This window comes from Seriola aureovittata, chromosome 18 (assembly GCF_021018895.1).
Source record: "Seriola aureovittata isolate HTS-2021-v1 ecotype China chromosome 18, ASM2101889v1, whole genome shotgun sequence".
In the NCBI taxonomy this organism is placed as follows: domain Eukaryota; kingdom Metazoa; phylum Chordata; class Actinopteri; order Carangiformes; family Carangidae; genus Seriola; species Seriola aureovittata.
This window is the reverse complement of record NC_079381.1, coordinates 11,838,296-11,853,601: the sequence shown is the minus strand read 5'-3', so window position 1 is coordinate 11,853,601 and position 15,306 is coordinate 11,838,296. Positions and strand designations below refer to the sequence as shown.

The 15,306-nt window shown below is 40.2% G+C and overlaps 2 protein-coding genes across 3 annotated transcripts in view; one reads left to right on the top strand and one right to left on the bottom strand.

The window, feature by feature from the left end:
- The window catches only part of morn5 (MORN repeat containing 5), a 47,362-nt gene that overhangs the window by 28,500 nt on the left and 3,556 nt on the right, over positions 1-15,306 (top strand). The window lies entirely within an intron of this gene.
- rbm18 (RNA binding motif protein 18) lies at positions 298-15,239 on the bottom strand. Of its 2 annotated transcripts, none has more exons than XM_056402810.1 (6): positions 15,025-15,239; positions 14,042-14,155; positions 7,859-7,985; positions 6,922-7,008; positions 3,001-3,101; positions 298-1,718 (listed from the first exon to the last, which is right to left on the bottom strand). In XM_056402810.1, the coding sequence occupies exons 2-6, from the start codon at positions 14,146-14,148 to the stop codon at positions 1,535-1,537; spliced, it is 606 nt and encodes a 201-aa protein (XP_056258785.1). In that variant the 5' UTR covers positions 14,149-14,155; positions 15,025-15,239; the 3' UTR covers positions 298-1,534. The 2 variants fall into 2 exon arrangements, with proteins under 2 accessions (XP_056258785.1, XP_056258787.1); XM_056402812.1 differs by having other exon boundaries at positions 6,928-7,008; positions 15,025-15,238.

Genomic DNA, 15,306 nt, shown 5'->3' with positions numbered 1-15,306 from the left:
ATGTCGAGAGGTAGAATTTGATTTCTTCAGTGCGAACGAAATTCTGTTGTTTAATCTAATCCAGCGACTCTATGGATATCTGTCCCTGCTGCAATGTTGTCTAGACTAATATACGAGTTAAATACTCTTGGTAAACAGTGGCTCTGCAGAGCTTTGGTTCTTCACGCCAACAAATTCAGTCTATAACTTCGCCAACATTCTCTGTCTCTTAAATGCCTTTAAAAGGGTTTTTATAGCTTCACACCAGCAGGGAAACACAACTCGGGTCACACCAAAAGCACTGACAACACACAGAAATCAAAAACAAGTTTTACATTTTAAAAATGGATTTTCCACATCAACTCCATATACAAAAGGCCGACCACATATTCAAATTAATTACAAGTTTTTTGGGAGCTGCACAAAAATGAATAAAAATATGTAATATTCAGTGTGCCTGTGGGAAAAAGGTAAACTGCACCTGAAAACATAATGGATGGTGTAATAACCAGGATTATCATTTATTACAGAAAAATGTTGTGACATTGTGGTGATTCTGATTGTGTGGTTCCATACGTTTTTTAACCCTGCTTTCATTAGTATCCTAATGAATCATCTGCCATTAATGAAATGCAGCTTTTTAAATTTCTTAAGAACCACTACCATAATATTAGCAACAACTCATATGATTGAATCTTGTACTTTGAGAGCAATCTATAAAATGTCATAAAGCAACACACTGCAGATGAGATATTTAATTACTTTTAATTGAAAATAAAGAGAGTGTGGCAAGAGAAATCCCACACTCCATACACCACACAAAAGTTAGTAAAAAGAATTTGACCGCAGTTGTATAAAAATTGGATCCAAGAAAAAAAAAAAAGCAAACGTCTAGGAAAATAACAGGGAACTTCAAACAAAACCTTAAAACGTATACTAAGTGTTGCTGAGTGGCTTGTGACTTATCATTTCAACTCCATTAATACAAACCTGTTATAAATCTTTTTATTTCTTCCTTTTCATTGGCGTCTTGAATAAAGACAAACACTGAAAAGTACGCCCCACAAAATGTTTTTTTCTCATTTAAATAATATGATCTGAAAGTAAAAACACATGTCAAAAACAGTAAAAGAATCAGCATTTAGACTCTTTAAAACATTTCTTTGTCCGATGGCGACTGCGCATAACATGACTCACCGCTGTTTGATTCACCTGCGTTAAATCTCTGTAGAAGTGAGGGAGCAGACTGATGAGGGATCCAACCTGCACGGGAGTCAGGTATGGGCCATATTTAAGACTAAACAATAATGAATGATACTGTACCCCAAAATAACTAAAACACTTTCGGTACTTGTCCATGATTGCTGTAATTAATCCCAAAAGAGTCTTGAAAGTATTTTTTGAACAACTTCAAAAATCTTTTATTCCCAGATAGGTTGTGTAAAGTCTGTATAGTATCTAGTGTAGAGTCTGTTTGTGTGTAAGGGGGGGGCAGAGGTGTGGTAAATGGTAAGGGGGGTTGCGGGGGATCTCCAGATTGAGCAGGAGGATGGGGTCATCTCCTAAACTTGCGGAAGGGCCTGCTCTGGTTATTGTGGTGTGATTTAGAGTAGGGCTCCCAGCGTTTCCTCTCTGGCGGTTTGTTGTAAACGTAGGCCGACGGGCCCGAGTAGTCATCATCTGGATTCTCCTCCATCATCTGGAGCTTGGCCTCGATGGCGCGGATTTTAGCACTCGTACTAGAGGGGAGAAATAAGGAGAGAGAGAGGAGATGTAAGGGGGAAAATACCAGTGTTGGTACTGACGGTGAGACACGAACTGCGTAATGGACAGATCTCGGCTCGGGCTGAAGGGGAAAAGAAGAGGAGTCCGTAGAGCTCTTAGTATTAAGAGAGATAAATGAAGAAATAAAAAAAACAAAAAAAAAAGAGTACAAGCAAGAGATTACCCATTGTGCTTCAGGAAAATGGAGGAAAATCTGTATTTAAATAGCGGAACAGAAGTTGAAGGAGATAGTGAGAGGATATTGTGAGAAAAATTACGGTGCAGCTGAGAGGAAGAGTGAACGAGGGAACAAGTGAGTGTGTGAGAGCGAGGGAAAGGGAACATCTAGAGGGGGCATCAGGGAAAAAAGCCGGAAAAGAGTGTTTATATTTCTCTCTTGTGCTGTGCGGAACGAGTGATTTTGAAGTTTACACTAGAATCGAAGTGTGCAGCTTTTCCTGAGAAGAAGCCCGTTAGCCCATAGTTTGCTCCACGCGCTGGCTTGTTTCGGCAAGAGTTGACACTGTGAGCACAAGAGGCCTTGTACAGACTGAACAGTGCTCCATTTGACTGGCGTACTTTCAGTGTGTGTGCACATCTGAATGTTAGGTTGCAAGTGTAGCCACAATAATGGAACATGTTATAATTTGCTATGACAGAACTTCAACACTTCCACCCAGACGTTTCTGGAACCAAAGTGTTGAGTCCAAGATGAACTCAGTTTGAACTGAGGTTTGTGGTGAAAGCAACCAACCCACAAACTCTCCTGTAATAATTTCAGGACCAAGCCTGAGTAGAAATGGAGAATGTGTGAAAGGTTAATTAAAGTGTCAAGATGCTCAAAGAGAACTCGTTTGTACAGTGTACCATCGGACCACATCTGCGGGGACAATTATTCGTAGCTGGTCAGAGGATATGATAATTATTCTCATGGGGTAAACGGTACACACTTTTGGATGTTTCCATGACAGCATTTATGGCTCGTGAAAAATACAAACTTGAGAAAGAAGTTCAAAACCCCGCAAACTTTCTCACCTCCGTACACCTGGCTAATTGCTGCATCCATCCACACATACTAAATGCTATACTGACATTTAAGAAAAATTAAAAGGCAAAGGGTTTTTTTTCCTGAACTTTACTGCAACACAGCATCTGACCATGTCATATTTAGCCATCTTAGTGTGGACATACTCTGAGAGGAGTGAAAATGCTGTAGATGCAACAATAAGTATGGCGTCATGTGTATTCTGTACCAACCTGAGGTGATTGGCTGTTACGGGTCCTTCCTCTGCTGCACCACTGCATGACGGTTCCAGGCTCGGGGGCATCGTCTTATCGTTACGGAAACCTTCAAACCTCTACAGATGATACACGTGGCCAAAAAAGAAAAAAAAAAAAAAAACAATGACCCACACAAAGAGTGATGGATAGACAGATGGAGGGAGACAAACAAAGGGGTAAAATACCAGATAAGACAGAGACAACTGGAAAGCCACAGAATACACAAGGTAAACAGAAGCAGATAGCTAGTGGGATAGACTAAAGATCAACCTCTGTCCTATTCAGACATAGTTCCTTGCATCCAGATGTTACAGTATTTGTGTTCCTGCTAATTACACAAAAACGTGAGCATCACTTGTTTCTCTGTGCCACGGCTTGTGTCAGTCATAAATTCACTGTCAAGAGGATTTTGAGTGCAATGACAGCTATATTTATATGCACCTGAGATACATTTTAGTGCCAAGTTTGAACAGGACCAATAGCAGTAGAGAAAGAGAAGCAAGCAGACAAAGAATAAGCAAGAGTCATGTCAGCCAGACATGTAGAGAGCATCAGACCTCCTAATAAATACTGACAGCAGTTCTCTGGAAAGCCAGCTCCAGCTTCTTCCCACAAAGATGAACGTTATTAAACCGTAGCATTGATTTTGTTTGTGTCTGGTCAAACAGACAGAAACCAAACAGGATCGTGCGTCCAGCTCACATTCACACCCTAAGGCATGAGGGAGGATAAAAGTGGGAGCAGCTGAAGACCAACAACCAGCGTCTGCACTCATTCCTTTCAAAACCACCTTCCAAACATCTCCACCAGCCAACACAGAATTCTTGAAACCTGTGGAGAAAGAAAAAAAAAAAAGACAAAAACAAAACAACCGTCACATGATGGGTATGGGTATGAGAAAGAGAGACCTCAGCGTTTGGTGCAGCAGCAGCCATTGGCAGGTGTATGATGCTTAGAAATAATCTGACAATGTTGCAGCTGGTGGACGTGACACTGAAGCAAGTTAAGTTGCATTGAGTTACATACATGTACAATAGCACACACACCATATTGCATTGTGTCCCAAGAAATAAATAACATGTATAGCCAAGAATAGGTCTTAAACAATGACCATTCCACCAGCCAGGACCCTTCCCTTCCACGTATTTCTACAGGCATGTAGCTGGAATGCATAAAAAATGTCCCAACAGTTGCACGTTAGATTTTAAATAGCCTACACTATAAAACTTTAGGTGTTTAACATGTTATAGTTCAGCGGACTTCAGGCTAGATCATGAATACAGTCACAAGAATGTTTAGCAAGAGGGTTAGTGATGATGAGATTCTAAGTTATAGTCAGATTATAGTCAGTTTCACATACTAATGTAACTAGGGCTGCAATAATTATTTTTAGTCTAGATTATTCTGCATATTATTTGCTCCATGAATCGATTAATCATTTGCGCTTTGAAGGATCAGAAAATAATGAAAAATGCACCAAGCTATTTCCCAAAGCCCATTTTGATATATTCAGTTTGCTTGTTTTAGTGGATCAAAAATCCTCACTTTATTTTTATAGTTTAAAAAAAAAAGTCAAACAGCCAAACTTTTATATTCAAAGTTTTTGTCATTTTAGCTTAAAAAAAAGGCTTGAACTATTAATCAATTATCAAAATAATTAATGTTCTGTGGATTGACTAATCAATTTATCAGCTAATCATTTAATCTCTAAATGTGACACGCATAACACACAAACTGGTTTAACTGTATAATGATAAATATAAAACAATACTGTAATGAGTTAAGACACAATTGTTAAAGTGTTGAAATAGTAGATTTGGAAACCTATGGATGTTTGTAAAGAGTTGGACCAAACACTTCAATATTTAAACGTTCATCAACGTGATTTCCTCCCTTTCAAACCAATGTAATAAAGTCAAGATGTAAGCCTGGAAATCTGACAAGGACTTCAGCGCCAAATGTCTCTGACTCACTTATCCCAACATGTCACTTCTCGGGTTAGAGTCAGTGAAGACAGGCTCGCTAAAAATTAAAATATCACATTCAGCTGAACATGAGCTGGCCCCATTGGTGGAAAATTGCTCAAATATTACTGGTGTAATAAATATTACACTGTAAAAGCTGGTGACAGTGGCAGTTTCACAGGCCGATGTGCTCACATCGTCTCCTGCATCAGGAGTATCAGGACAGCAGCACTTCAACATAAGTGACAAATTTTGATTATCGGCCTTGGTGAAGTAGAACCATCTTCTACAGGAGGGGTTGTGGAATATATGACTGCCTGACAGACAAGTTTGGTGACTATCATTCATAAACCTCTAACCTAAGCTTTTCTTCCCTTGGTGACCGAGTGACCGCAAAACACACTGGAGTTCGCAATCATAGTAACGGACAATGTGAGGACATTTCTGATTGAAATGTTCATCTCTTGCTTGTTAAAGCATGCCGATGAAATGAGATGAAATTATGTATCTCGCAATTCATCTTTGCCATCTGGGCCAGAAAGGGCGCTCCACTGCTGGAGCAGCTTTGCTCATACCTGGCTGTTGTGGTTCCATCATCATATTAACAATGCCCTCTATCCGTCAAGGATATGTCTAGTATGTAACTCTTTCAGGACAACTGAATATATAGAGTTTAATTTAACAATAAGGACAAAAGATGAGAGAGTACTGAACCCAGTGTCTTTGTGCAATGCAAAACTGGAAACAGAGAGATGCCCGTCATGCTATTCACTTGCTTCCTCACTCAGCAGCTCAGCAAACACATAAGAGCATGCAGTGATTCACTTTCTCCACGACAGAGATGTTGATAGGCTGCTACATGCTTAAAATCTTCATGGGGCCCTGACGCTACTTCCAGTATGTCACGTACTTGCAGACAGAGACAGAAAGACACAGACGGACACCAGTTTCTTCCAATAAAAATACATTTTAAATAAAATATGCAAGACACATCAAAGAAGCTGTCGCTCAGTGATGCAGCAACAGTTGTTTTTCCTGGGAAAAGAAATTCTGACTGATGATCCAAATCCAGACCCAGCTTTGTTAGTACTGAATCTGCGCAAACCCAATTCATACAAGAAATGAAATGAGGCCATTGGCAAGCGTGAGGGAACAGAATGAAGAAGGTGCTGACACTGAATTAAGGAGTGAGAACTCATTTTTTTGCATTTGAGCCACCGAGTGATGCAGACAGATTGGTATTAAGGGAACATTTGGGATATAAACAGCTAAAATTTATTTGAGATTTATAACAGCATCAGTAACCAGAGCTACTATTTTTGGTGGGAGTGGTGGTCTGAGCCCAACCACAATGAATCTATGAGCACATTTATCCTACAACGTGTTGTCTCAGAGGCGGCAGCGTTGACCTTGACCTCACTCTACTATGTGTTTGTGTGTATGTGTGTGTGTAGGGCGTGATTCGTCTCTATACAGGATATCCCTTCACCCATTGCCAGTAGGCTGTCTATTGTTAAGAGACAAGCATAAGCTGTGCTGGGATCCCACTGCTCTCCATGCACTGACTACTGCAGTAGTAATGTGAAAATCCAAATCAACAGATGCTTTTAATAGTTTACCAGTGGTACAAGTGCTGGCACAGTCACAAATGTCCTTCATCATAAGAATATTGGTTAATTCTCCAAAATTTTCAGCCTTGTTTCTATCGATGGGCTTTAGAAGATGTTACCTTGACTTTTTTTTTTTTTTATCTCTGAAAATCGTTTTTCTAATGCACAGATATACATTCTGTCTGTCACCCTATAGAGGAGACCACAAACTGCTGCCACAATCACAGTGTCATAAATAAATTTTTATGTGCCTTAATCCACTGAGCCAGAAGGATTTATAAGATTTTTAGTTTTATAGAATGGAACAGGAGTTTGACACTCACCCTCACCTGTGCGTGCGCCCAGCGCACGACCAGCTTCTTGGACAAAGCTAGCTTCCCATTTAAACACTGGATCGCCCTTTCTGCCTCCTGCAGACATTCACAGAGAGAAAAAGACAAACAGATTTTTTTGCAGTTATGAATGAAAATCAGCCTTGATGATTGCACTCCAGTCATTAAATCATTAGTCTTCACAACAGAGAGATAGCAGAAACAATAATACATGATGATGTGCCCCACTCTGCCTGCAGATAGACCACAACGGACGTGTGTGCATGTGTGTAGTTTTGTCTAATCAAATGAGCTGAGTGGCTTTGATGCTAAATTGCATTAATGAAGTACTTCTATCTGTGTGTGTGAGTGTCTAAGTGTGGGCGAGTGTGTAAGATAAACACACACTTCCTCTGTATAATCCTTTTGGGAGGGCTTTATATCCCACTGATAGACACTAGCTGTGAAACTAGATGTTTATCATGATCCCCAGGCTCACTCCAAAACAAATACTGCCTGCTGAACCTGTGAAGCTAAGCGGACTCCTTTTAAGTCCTTTTTTTAGAAATCTGGTCCACTTCAGCAAGACAAACAATCTGGTCATGACTGCTTGAAGACGTCTCATTAAGTTTATGGGCAGTACATTACTACTCTTAATATAAGGACTTGATTTGATAAAATAAACCTTGTCTTAGGAGTTTGTGTAACACACATCAATGCAGACTCAGCAGTATATCAGCACACTATTGTCATGGTCTTTAAAACGCAATATCTGTGGTCTAACATTGGTCTAAAATTAATATTACTGCCTTTGTTTACAAGAGTTTCACACACACACAAAAAAACGAAGTTGGTGACACACATACCATGTTTTTACAAAAGAGTTAGAATTTATAAATAGAATTTTAATTTAAAATATATATAAATATAAACTTCATCTTGCATGTACCTCTCTGGTGCTGAAGTTGACAAAGCAGTAGCCCCGTGGCTGTCCCTCTAAAGGCCCAGACTTATGGAACAGGAAATCAAACTGTTTTACTTTGCCAAACTTCTCCAACAACTTCACCAGGTGATACCTGCCGAGAGAGAAATAGACAGAGGACAGAGGACAAAATGTAGGTCAAAAATGTTGGATAAATCAGGTTAATGTAGGAGATTATATGTATTTATTATAAATATTAATTAAATAAAAACATAAAATACAAAAATCAGTATTTTGAAAAATGTGCCATATCAGACCAAATTTAATCTACATCTCTATTATGATCCACAACATGCACTGTGTACAGTAGGCCTACCATATGAAACAGCCACATAGATCTGTTCCACACTGTATTTGCCACCCTACATTCTCTGAATGTGTCAAGTGGGGCTAATGAGAATGACAGCTTTCTCTCCCTGACACCTTTTTAGCAGCAGGCCAGATGGTGAGGCAGGCCAGTGACAGTAAATCTCTTATTGAGACAATGCTGAGGATACAGTAGCAGGACAATGAGGGAATAAAACAGAGGAAGCCTCAAATCCCCCCTGAGCGCCGAGCTCTGCACAAACAACCTCCACTGGCTGTGTGGACTTGCCTGGGACTGTTGGGCTGCAGATGAACGTAGATATGTGGTCATCGAAGAGATATGCAGTGTGTGCGAGTCTGTAGGTGTGTGTGTAACTGTCCACTGGATGGCATGGGAAAGAACAATTTTTGTGACGGTGTGAATAGAGCAATGAGTTCAGGGTCACATGAAGACTATATTTGCTATATTATTATATTGCTACTGTATATGACTGTAAATAACCAGATGCTGATGGCATGTTTCCAACACATGTGGAGCAGCAGGTGCCTTACTGTCAAAGCAGTCTTTGAAATTATAACAATGTGCAATATTCTTATATTTGTGCGTGAAAAATATGGGATTGTCTAATTTTCTCATGTATCAAAATATGAATGGTCCCAAATTGTTCGATTGAAGTGTCCCAGTAAACAAGAACATTGTTACCGGGGCACTGAAACTGAAGCAGCTTAATGGAATTGAACCATCATTCATTCTATTATTTACACCTGTGCCTTTCCTGTTGTGACATATAAAATGTCTTCTGTGAAAAAGGCCATTAAACCCAAAACAAAACTGAAAAAAAAACAAACAAAAGAACATCTTCCCGTGTTGTTGTTTCAGTGCTGTTACCTTGTGTAACTGTCCAGGCCCCAGAATGACGCCAGGTGTTTTGTATAGCTGTCCAAGAGGAATTAATGATTCTGCCTTTTATTGTTCAGCTGATTGTTATTTAGAATCCTGACGTGGTTAGCATGTGTGTGTGTGTGTGTGTGAGTGTGTGTGTGTGTGTGTGTGTGTGGGGGGGGGGGTGTATCTGTCTCTCACCACAAAGACAAGTGTATGACGTTAATGTGCAAGCGTGCATTTATATGTGTGAATGGGACACTGAGGGTGAAGTGTGGGTTTAGGCTACAGGTTGTACTAATGTCTTCCACCCTTCTACGACTCCCTGGAGGGTTTTAGGCCAAGGAGAATTTCTGCTTTTCCCAGACAACACCCTGTAAGTCCCCTCTGTGAAGGTGGCTCTTCCTGCACTAACCCCATTTAAAACAGGAAAACCTCTACTGAAATACAGTTAACCATATTACTTATAGCTCTTATAGCATATCTGTACTCTTATATTAAAATAATTTGCCTTTGCACTTTGTTCACCCCTGAACCTCTGCAACACTGATCAGGAAATGAGAAAGGCAGTCATTTCAGCCAAATGCAACTATGCTAAAATGCTGTAATGCATTAAGTATGGCCTTTTAATACTGGTATACCTTCAAATAAATACATATATAAATAAATGTGAGAAAGATTCGATGCCAAACACTCTAAGAACATTTTTGGACGCTGGTGGACTGAACCACAATGGGCTGCTCCTCTTGGGGGCTGTAAAAACCACCGGAGGAAGAGGAGGAGAGGGGGGGGCGAGGAAAGGGAGGGAAAGGTTGGGGAGAGGGAGAGTAAAGTTCAGAGAGGGGATGTTGACGGTAAGGTGAAAGGTGGAGGAAGAGGGGGAGAAGTCAAAAGAAGAGAGGAGGTGAGAAGCCAGGTAGGAGAGATACATGAGCTAGGAAGCACAGAAGAGGAAGGAAGGAAAAGGGAGAAGGGCCAAAAGATTTGGTCCAGAAAAGTGCAGGTCAGAGGGGAAAAATTAGGGGGGGGGCTCTCTGACAAGGCAAATAACTGCAACTTCTACATATTTTATAAACATCTCAGCCTGCAGTCTGAGTAAGATGATGGTTGCAAGTGCTTTCATGAAAAAAAAAAAATCACGACAACTTCCAGATACAACACAACTTCAAATGTTGCAAGAGGGCCAGAGAGAGAACAAAGAGGAAGGGGGTGATGGATCACCACTAATGATAAATTCCCTCTTTGAGCAGCCAAAAGCACAAAAGCATGAATATGTGGTGAAAACTATGTTTACACCTGTTCTGTTTCTGCTCTGTGAGAAGAAGGATGTCTATCTCAGCTGTGTGAAGCTCTGAGAAGATTATTTCAATGGTGAAGAGTAAAAAACATGTTACTGATCTCTGGTCCTTTGACGGGTTTACATCATTGTCTTCACTGAGCAGTTACTGTAAAAGGGCAATAGCAAGATTGCAGATTTCTCATAAGAGACTTGCACAGGGAGAGAATATAAGGAGAGGGTGCAACACAAAAATGGAAGAAAAAATATGTTTTTCACATACTTGGAATAAAAATTTGTCCATGTCTAATCACATCATTGTAAGATATGAGCCCTACAAGAAACTTTAATTCCTCTTCCAGCGAGGAAACTTGAGATCAGCCTTAACACAGGCCAAAATTCCTCTGTCTGACAAGAGGACAGCAAAATGAAAGTAACTCCTTACCTCATCACATCCTAATCCATCTAATACTTCACCTTGACCAACCAGAGAAGAACTGGATATCCTCGCTTTATATTGAAATTAACCAACTGTTCTTCCAAATAACTGACTATATGGACACAATACCAGAGAAAAGAAATAACACAATTAACTAGAAAATTCCAGGGAAATTTTGAGTGCCACGGGGGCTACTGCCGGGATGAGTACATGATTTATTTCCAGTGTTCAAAAGTCACCCTGATCATACTCTGGTTTTGAGAAATGTTTTGATATAAAAGACTCTGATATAAAACAATGTCACATCCCTCCATCATGTATTATGTGGGAAATATCTCATATTCTGTGTTGTTTTTTTTAATAAAACAAGAGGCAACATGTCTTCAAACTGGCATTTAAAGGGTTAAAATCCCGAAAACTAATAAACATTTGATAGGTTTGAGCAGAACTGAAGTGGTTTAAGAGATTTATGCAAAAAAAAGCAGAAAAAAATATTGATATATGATGATTTTATAGCATTTTCTTTGTGTGTCCTTTTTTGGACGCGAGGAACCCCAGCCCATACCTTCAGCTGTAACACAGCCAAAATGATCAGCAAATCAAAAAAGAAAAGTGAAGAAAATGTCCAAAAAAGGACAGAGGGACCCCTGAGGGTTAATAAATCCCATGAACCGCCATTTAAATTACCACTCTTATGTTATTTTCTGTGCTAAATTTAACATTACTGGGGAGGAGAGCAACACGACTAGAAGTGACAGCGAGAGAGGGCTAGTAGCTTCTCCTCTCCTCTGTCTCAGCGGAGACCGTCACAATTTCATTTACTCTTTTAACAAAACAAAACAAAAAGCAACGAAGGAAGCAGTAAATGGACTTACATATTTAAGACCTAACTAAATGTAATTTAAGACCTAACATGCGGCTAATGTAAAGCTAGCGGAGCTTGGAGAGTTGGTTATCTGGTTGCTAGGCGCACGCACGCACGCACACACACAGGTCAGGAGCTGCCGTTGCCATGGCAATGTGAAAATCTGCCCAGAATTTGGCTTCTACATGGCTTCAAACAACTGCAAATTATGAGAAAACCGTTACTTCTTTTCATAAACCGAAAAGACCGTGCCAGACACTGAAGCCAGAAGTTTCTACAGTCTCTATTTTATTCAGATATCCCTTAAAATGAGTGAGGAAGCTCAGTGCGAAGACAGAGTGAGATTCTTTTGAAAAAAAAAGACGATTACATTAGGTGTCAATGAGAGTGAGACAGGTATTGCTGCCGGACTCGGCACCCCCGTTTAAATTTTGTGCAGACCCTGCCTGTCAAAGTTACATTTTATGAATCCCAACAACTATGTCTACATTTTCAGAAAGAATTATTTGTCTCCTTTTTACGGTTTGGCCGCGAGCTCGAGTTAAAAATAAAAATAAAGGTTATTTTTTACTGCTTCACGCACTCTAGCCAACTGACGCTTTCACTCTAACTTTGAAGAAAAAGTGATTTGCACTCCTCCTTTGAGTGCTCACAGTTTGAAAAGTTTACATGTTATGTAAAAACAGTTCCTGTCTTTTTGAGAGAGCAGAAGTTTTCCTCCGTTTTATAGTTTGAATCACATTTCTACGTGCAGGTATGAGAGAGCTGGGTGACTCAGAAAAAAGGTGCAATTTTGTCGAAAAAAGGTGGGTTTCTAAAGAAAATTCCAATGCATTTCTAATGCATTATTTATTCCCAGTTTTTTGGGAATAACTTTGGGAAAAATTGGAATTTTAACACCAAAAGTCATAGCACCCCTTGCGGGATCAAGACGCACGTTTTGATGTATATATTACCGGGGTTTTCTCAAAGCTGCGGGACGAGTTACGCGCCGAAATCTCCTCTACAGCTATTCTAGCTGTAGAGGAGTGCCTCGGAGCTGAGCACCCGTGGCACTAATTACACCTAGGAATCCATCAGTTAAATTCTAATCTAGATTTAATGACTACCAACTTATAGCACAAAATTTTAAGTTTTTAATGAACTAAGAAAAAAATCTTACACATAAACAAAGTTTTATTCACTATTCATTTTATATTTTGAAAGCATGTGCGTACTTGTGTGTGTGTTGTTCAATGTATTTGCCTTGTATTTGACTGAGTTTTGGTTTGGTGTACTGGGACAAACAGATTAAGTACTGCATATGCTATCCAGGAGCTAATTAATCTTCCCAATCAGCATCAGGGGCCACGGGCATTTCTCTTGTTTTCCCCCCATACTGTGAAGCAGTGGCCTATTTAAGGAGAAGTAGAGCAGAGCAGGGAAAGGGGAAGGAAACGCCTGTCTAGACTCCCACCTTAGCTCAAGCCCATACATTCTCCAGCAGCCCCCACAGGCACACAAACACACCCCTCACCCCGAAAAACTACCTCCTCTACCTCACATTGTACGTAGGGGTGCCACCCATTCTCAGATTTGGAGTTTTGCACACACATCCCCACACACAACTACAACAACTGGAGGATGTTTGCTTGTATATATGATGTCGTGTAAAGCGAGACACGCTAATGATCAACACAGACACCTCAGTGTGTTATAGCCTGCACCTCTACCAGCTGCCACCCAAACATCAACTGTGTACTTAAACATACTTACATACACACACACACACTCTCTCAGACACACGCACACAATCAGCTCCAGACTGACACAGAGAGAGTAAACAGGGCAGGTGAGTGAGGAATGATGGCTGCTCCTTAGCACAGCAGGTCTCCACGCCTCGCTGCCTCTCTTTCACACACCCAGCCCTGTCTGCTCAGTCTCAGCCTGCAACACACACACACACACTACGCACACAGTTAATCAATCATATGTGCACACACAATGCATTGCCTCTCTATGAGGCAGAGCCAGGCAAGTTAAAAAGCACTGCTTCAGGTTCATGCCATGGACTGCTTAACCACCTCCTCAGATCGAACACTTGTTACTGCTAAAATCAAACAGTGACTTTGTTGTTCATTCAGCTGCCCGATTTACATGTTTGAGTATGAAAATTTGTAGTAAAATATAAATTTTTTTGTATTATAATAACTTTTAATGTCTTAAAATGTGACGGCTAGATTACAGGACAGTAATTTTACTGTTGCTCTGGTAGTTTCACATTTGATCTGATCTGAAGCATGTATGTAGATGCGATAAACTGACTGGGATCTCTTTCTTAACCTACAGTCACACACTGACTGCTATGCTGATGTTTGCTAAATAACATTAGATTAACTCACTCTGTGATTTTGGGATCGATGTTGCCTATCCACAAGCGGTTTCCGTCATGCGCCACACTCTCTGAAATAATGGAGGCATTTTCCACCGTCTCTGCTGCAGACGACATGTGTCTTCTGTGGGACACAGAGACATTACATTAACAAAGAAAAGGCAGAGATAATGTAACATTACTGTATGTGTCAGTGTAGAACCATTAGGATTGTTTAAAGAATGATGGCAGTAACCTTATGAACACTGCAATACTCAAAAGCCACCAAGAAAAGGCAGGTGCCAGTGCACAATTCATTTAACTAAACTGTCAATTGGAAGCAAAATATGTCTGGGATTTTTGCACAAAAAGGGAAGTAAAATATTGCATTAGAGAGAAATTAGCACTATGGGTCAAACAGGCAATTTCTAGTCTGATCTTGGTCAACGTAATAAATTTTAATGGCATAATCAGATCACTCATTTATTCCCCCTTTTAGCTGTTTACAATGAGCGTATTGTTGATGCAAAATGTTATGTCATATAAATGTCAAACAGTAAATATGTTACATGCAAACATACATACAAATCAGTGATGGGATATTGGTCAAAAACGTTCAAGAAACACACTGTCAGTTTGCAGTTTAGAAGTTAAAGCAGTTTGAACTGAGTCAGGGAATTGTGTAGATTAAGTTATTGTAACTCACGGGGTCATCAAAAGCAGGTTGTTCCTGCAAAACCCTAAAAAAAACAATTCTCAAGTTCTCTCGGTGGCTTGCCACCAGCTAACGTTAGCTTAGCTAAAAGCAGGCTAATCGACCGATCACTATCCGCTCGTTGAAGGCGTTAGCTGGCTAAAATGGATCCGAGTGTGTGCGGTGAGACTATTCCAATCACCCGGGGAGTAATATATTCAGTTACAATTATTTAAATCTATCAACTAAACAGTTAACCATACGTTTTAGGCGAGCAGTTGGTTACTAGCAGTAAGCTATCTTAGACATTATCAGCTTACCTGCTCGTTCTGTCAAACTTCCTCTTATAGCAACTGACTTCTTCGACTCAATCTGCTACTGATCCCACTTTCGGGATGATTCTGCTACGTCAAAACGTAACACTAATCATTTTAAACATTTTTTCTTTTACGTTTTCCTCCTGTAAAACGGACGAGTTTAGCTAGCTCGAAAATGAACAGTCGCCGTCTGACAACAAAGGCGCGGGAGTATGTCGTAGTTTGTTTAGCTCTATGGAGAGTCGAGAGGAGGCGCTCGGTTTAATGTTTGGTGTCCCCCGGCCT

What these genes read in the sequence shown, in the direction of transcription:
- rbm18 (XM_056402810.1), bottom strand. Translation starts at nt 14,148, where the DNA reads ATGTCGTCTGCAGCAGAGACGGTGGAAAATGCCTCCATTATTTCAGAG. An exon ending in ATCGATCCCAAAATCACAGA is followed by an intron (nt 7,986 to 14,041) that starts GTGAGTTAATCT and finishes CTCTCTCGGCAG; the next exon opens with GTATCACCTGGTGAAGTTGT. An exon ending in GTAACAGCCAATCACCTCAG is followed by an intron (nt 1,719 to 3,000) that starts GTTGGTACAGAA and finishes TCTCCCCTCTAG; the next exon opens with TACGAGTGCTAAAATCCGCG.